Raw genomic sequence first — 6,000 nt, 5'->3', positions numbered from 1 at the left:
TAAGAAATAACTAGTATCTGGCATACTACTAATTATCCCACTTTTCCAGAGGGGAAACGGAGGCTTAGGGGACCAATACTTTGCTTGAGATCAGGGAGCAGAAAAGACAGACGTTTCATGTGCAGTGTTGCTGTTTTCTAAATGGTACCCAGTTTCCATATTTATTTAAGAAATGCTCTTCGGGCCAGAGCTGGACAGGCCACACCAACTACGTCCGGGGGTAAGAACTGCCCCAGGCCCTAGGCCTGTAGCCTGTGCGGTGTGGGTTGGGAGTGCGATCAGGGCAGCTGCGGGGTCAGTGGACCCCGGGTTCCGCTGCTGGTCCCCACATTTACTGGGTGCTGAGTGCTGAGCTCCCCTGGTGTCTCCTTGTCTGTCAGACAGGGCTGGTGCCTGACCTCCCATCTGGGCAGAGGTGACGGGTGAGGTCACGGACCTGGGTCAGCAGGCACTGAACATAGCAAGCAACCCCAAAGGCCCGGGACATTGTTCCTTGCAGCCAGTTAGGAGGAGGAAGGACTCCATGGGGGTTCCCTCCACCATCTCGCACCGCTATTGGAGATACCCCGGGGCTGGGGATCCAGGGGACAGGTAAGGGAAGGGCAAGTGGCAAAGGCTCAGCCGTTTCTGAACACATCCATGTCTCACTTTCTACAGGTGAAGGTGGCCCATGTCCCCCACCCTGGGTGCCAGTGGGAAAGGCAGTCTCTGACTCCCCAGACCAACTCCACACCGTGATGCAAAGGTTGCTGGCCTTCCGTGCCACCCACACAAAGCACAGGTGGGTTGTAGACATCCGCTACGGCTATAAAAGGTCAAGCCTCTAGCCATTTGAGGATGTCATAGATTGAATATGTTCCCCCAGATTTATATGTTGAAATCGCAATGCCCAGTAACTTCAAAATGTGACTGTATTTGGAGATGGGGCTTTAAAGGGATCACTGTGGATAAATGAGGTCGTATGTGTGGGCCCCCATCCTATGGCTGGTGTCCTCATGAGGAGAGAGACATACCAGGGGCTCACACAGGGCTTGCCATCTGCAAGCCTAGGAGAGAAGCCACAGGAGAAACCAACCCTGCAGACACCTTGAGCTCAGAATTTGGCCTCTGGGGCCATGGGAAGACAGATTTCTGTGGTGCTTTGCCATGGTGGCAGGAGCAAACCAATGCAGTGAATTGGGGAGGGGGGCCTACAAAAAGCTCCCCCTGGGCCAACGTCCCTCACCTGAGATGCCCTGAAACACCAGATCCTGCTGCAGCCACGCAGCCACCCAACAGGGAATCACATTTATTCTATTCTGGATTAAGTGCCAGGTACAGAAAGCTGCTGGGATTCCAGACCAAGGACAGTGGCTGGTCTGGCCCACAGGGAGGCCTAGAGATGACAGAATGGAGCCATCCCATCTCAGAATCCCACCACCTGATGTGGAGCAGCCCACCCAGAGAGGACCAGGGCAGGAGACCCAGTGACCAAGCAGGGACCTTACCCTAGCACAGTGAAACAGAGCCCAGAGTTCCTACAGATAACTCTTGGTTGATGGCTAGGGGCTGGTGAACTTTTTGTGAAGGCCCAGATGGGAAATATTTTACCCTCTGTGGGTCATAGGAGCTCTCTCACACTCCTTTCATTTGATTTTACGACTCTTCCAAAGGTAAAACCCATTCTTGCTTTGCCAGCTCTGCAAGAGCATGTCTGGCTCTGTGGGTTGTGGTTTCTCAGCCCCTGGTCTGATCTGCTCCCCGGTACTGGCAAATTCAAGACAGTGACGGCAGAGCATGACCCCAATGTGCACCCTGTGTGGGGGCTCAGTTTGAACACCCACGAAGCAGGCCCTGCTGTCATTACCTTTACTGGAGTCTCAGGAAGGTGCCACCAGCCTCACAGGCATCTCTTGAGGTCCCGGAGTCTCAAGTTTCAGCATTATGGCTGAAACTTGGGACACTAGGCTGGTCACTGGAGGCTCCGTTGTTGGTGGCTCGGTTGTTGGTTACCTGGGAGGAGGGCCTGCTCCCTGAGCTGGGTCAGCGCGGGCGCCCCCTCCCGACCACGTGGGGTTTCTGGTGGCAGGTGAGATTCCCTATGCGCCTGAAGGCCTTCCCCTTGGGCAGCTTTCGCAGGGCTCTCCCAGGTGTGGAATCCCTGGTGCCCGGTCAGCGTGGGCCGGTGGCCGAAGGCCTTGCCCCACTGCGCGCACTGACAGGGCTTCTTGCCGATGTGGACCCTGCCGTGCTGACCGGGGTGGACTTGCCCACACGCCGCACTGGAAGGGCCTCTTGCCGCTGTGGATGGCCGTCGCTGGAACAGGAATGACACCTTCCGGGAGCTGCGCCCGCACTGGCCCAGCGGTGCGGCTTCTCGCCGGCGTGGACCTGTAGGTGGTAGAGAGGGGCGCCTTCTGGCTGAAGACCTTGCCGCACTCCTGGCCCGGGAAGGGCCGCTCACCGATGTGTGCGCTGCTGGACGGCCAGGTAGGCCTCTGGCTGTAGGACCTGCCGCAGGCGCTGCACTGGGCCGGCCTGTCGCCGGGGTGGCTGCGCGGGTGCTCGGCGAGCTGCATGTTCTGGCTAAAGGCCTTGCCGCGTGGGCGCAGCGTGAGGGCCTCTCGCCGGGGTGGAATTTCTCGCGCAGGATGAGCGCGGACGACTTGGTGAAGCGCCCCCCGCACCGCCGGCACCGGTATGGCTTCTCGTCCGTGTGCTTCTGCTGCTCCGCCAGCGTCGGGCTCTGTGCCCCCTCTTGGCGCTCTCGGGGCACCCACAGGCCGCTCGCCCGTGTGCGTGCGGTGATGGTGGGCCAGGCCGGACTTCTCGTGGAAGGCCTTCCCGCACGCCCGGTATGTGTGGGGCCGGCGCCCGTGAGGGCCCGTGGGTGCCCGAGCAGGGACAAGCGTTTGCTGAAGCGCCTGCCGCACACGTGGCATGCGAACGGCTTCTCCGCGGTGTGGAGGCGCTGGTGGTCCACCAGCTTGGTGATGAGCGTGAAGGCCTTGCCGCAGTCGCTGCACGGGTAGGGCCGCTCCCCGTGTGCGTGCGCTGGTGCCCGATCAGCTGCATGTTCTGCACGAAGGCGCGGCGGTAGGGCGGCTCGCCGGTGTGTGCGCGCCGGTGCGCGGCCAGCGTGGTGTCCGGTGGAAGCGTCGCCCGCACTCGCCACACACGAAGGGCTCGTCCAGGGCGTGCGCCAGCTGGGCCCGCTGCGCGAAGGCCTCCCCGCGCTCCCCGCACGCGCAGGGCTCCTAACCGCCGTCGGGGGCACTCCGGGCACCCTCGTGGTCGGGCTTACGCGGCTCACAGCGGTGGGGGCCCCTGCCTTCTGGGACTCCTGACTGGGCGGAGATGGGCTGATGCTCCGCTGGGGCCCTTCCTGGAGGCCCCTCGGCCTCTTCCGGTGCCGAGTGCCAGAGGCGGCTCCCTCCCAGCTCTTCCAGGGCCAGTCCAGAGGATGCTTTGGGGGGGAATGGCTTCCTCTGGGCCGTCCCTGTTAGGCCTGGATCTGAAGGAGCTGGAACACATGCTCGTCACCCACGTGGCCTTCTTCCAGAGCTAGGAGAGCCAAGAGAAACCCCCTCAAGCACTTGCAGAGGGTTCTAGGATAAGGCCTGATGGCTGGCGGCAGGGGACTGATGTTTGTGCCCCCAACCCTCCATTCAGATGTTGAAATTCTAAACCCCAGGTGATAATGTTAGAAGGTGGGGCCTTGAGAAGGTGAGTAGGTTAGGAGGGCTGAGTGCCCTCCCAGAAGGGTCCCCAGACAGATCCCTCCCCCCTGCCTCCCTGCAAGGACACAAAGAGAAGTAAGTCACTGGTGGTGAACCAGAAAGAGGGACCTTCCCACAATGGTTGTTCTTACCTAGTGAGCGTAGGTTCTGGAAAATCTCCAGCATCACATCTCTGTACAGGTCCCTCTGAGCTGGCTCCAGCTGCTGCCACTCCTGGGTGAAGGTCACCGATTCCTGCAGCCACAAAGTCATCTGATCCACCCAGGCCTGTGGGGGCGGTGGGACAGGGAGCTGGCTTCAGTGGGTCGTCCCTGGGAGGACCCCCTACACACCAACACAGTGCAGGGGGCACATAGTAGGTACTCAAGAAACATCAGGTGAGATTATGATGCCCATTATTGTCACAGGGCTGGAGTTTGAGGCCAAGTCTCTGGGTTTGTTGATTCTTTATGAGGACACACAGGATTCCAAGTCATACTTGTGACTACCCTGCCCCAGGTGCTAGGGAGTTGGGCTGTGGAGGGGACTCAGGCAGGCAGGGGCTCAGTCGACTCTGTCCCCCCTCGAGAAGGAGGGCGAGGGCACAACACGACTTACCAGGGCCTTGTTGGCCAGCAGCTGAGCAGCCATCCATTCACTGCCCACAGTGACAGGGGCCTGGTGGCTGAGTCTGGGGGCTGATGGGGTGAGGTGGAGGGAGAGAAAGAGGGAGGACAGTGGGGAGCCAGGCCCAGCGCTGCTCTATAAACACATGCACACACCCTGCCCCCCTTTTCTCATGGGGGGATGAGAAACATTTCTCAGGGGATGCTCAGAGAAACACACAGACACATGGCAACCACAGCGCAGGGGCTCACACTCTCCAGACCCCTGCAGTGTGGCAGAAGTGGGCAATGGAGACATGCCTCCAGGCAGGCTCAGACCCAGGCCCGCTCTGCCTACGCACCCCACCACCCCTGACCCGGCTCCTGGGGCACTTTCCTCCAGTGTTGGTGTCTAATGATACACGAGTACCGCAGTACAAAACATGGTATATCGTGGTATCAACTGGAGACTGTATCTACGTGTAAAACGTGTACTCGATACACACAGTACTAGATACTAGACATGCAGGCCTATACACACTTACTGTCTCTCTCTCTACACCACGTTTACTAGTATAGAAGGTACACACATGCTCTAAAGAACAGAGTAAATGCCACAGATACACATACAAAACATATATATGAACGGGTACACATGGCCTGTATGTGAGGGGTGTAGAGAAGTACTGAATGTCACATGTACTGTACACATGGTCAGTCACACACTAGACCACATCTACCTGTGTATGTGTGACCGTTTTATCTGTGTGCTGGGGTACCAGATGCCACGGAGACCTGTAATGGCAACAGAATCCCACACACTAAACACTATATATGCGTGGGTGAGATATGTGTAAACTGATGACACGTGCCATTGTTCTGAATACCATGTGCACCATATGTATACGTGTGCATGTAAACAGTCCACATACAGTACCCATGAACAAACAGGTACAGGAGGTGTGCAAACGCTACCATATGTACTCACAAGCACGGTGTATACATGTGCGTACACTAGATACTGTATATATGGTTATGTAAGGTGTATAAGTACGCACACATGAAATACCATAATTACACTAATATACATGTGTATGCCACTAAATTCTGTATTTCAATGACTCCAACATACCATACGCTGAAAGAAGGCATGCTTTTATCTAAGGCGGGAAAATCTGCCAATTAAACTGAATTGCTCTCCTTCTGCTCACACTGAAACGACCCAGAACACAAGCTCTACAGCTGTCTGGCTTCCCCCACTGGAAGCGACCCAGAACACAAGCTCTACAGCTGTCTGGCTTCCCCACTGGCCTGGCACACCCCATGTTGGAGATCTCTGTCCTGACACAGCGCAGCCCCCAGGGCCAGGCTGCCCTGCCTGCCCCTCCCTAGCGGGGTGCCTGGGCAGGTAACTTAGACTGTTTCCTCATCTGGAAGGTGAGGGACCGAAGACCCCTGCTTTGTAGGGTTATTGTGAAGTGGTCCCTGCACAGGGCTTAAGTGTGGTTATTGCACTAACTCCCCCACCCCTGTTGGGGTGAGGGGGCTTTTCATTTTGTGCCTCAGTTTTCACATGTGCAAATGGGGGGAAATCCTTGTGCGAAGGACACGGGGCTCCTGTAGGGTTCAAGGAGAGGACAGGGTGTCTCTCTGGTTTCCGCAGGCATCCGCGGCAGCATAGCCCCGGGAGTTCCAGA

The 6,000-nt window shown here is 57.6% G+C and overlaps 1 protein-coding gene across 3 annotated transcripts in view; it reads left to right on the top strand.

The window, feature by feature from the left end:
• The first annotated feature begins 791 nt into the window (after positions 1 to 791).
• Positions 792 to 6,000, top strand: part of SMIM17 (small integral membrane protein 17) — a 35,804-nt gene continuing 30,595 nt past the window's right edge. The window contains exon 1 of one of the 3 annotated variants that reach the window (XM_059152465.1): positions 792 to 2,469. In XM_059152465.1, the coding sequence (XP_059008448.1) occupies positions 2,446 to 2,469 (24 nt within the window). In that variant the 5' untranslated portion in view covers positions 792 to 2,445. The remainder of the gene's footprint in view (positions 2,470 to 6,000) is intronic. The other 2 variants (XM_059152463.1, XM_059152464.1) reach the window with 2 other exon arrangements.

Source organism: Mustela lutreola, chromosome 16 (assembly GCF_030435805.1).
Source record: "Mustela lutreola isolate mMusLut2 chromosome 16, mMusLut2.pri, whole genome shotgun sequence".
Lineage (NCBI taxonomy): Eukaryota > Metazoa > Chordata > Mammalia > Carnivora > Mustelidae > Mustela > Mustela lutreola.
This window is presented reverse-complemented; position numbering and strand designations above follow the sequence as displayed.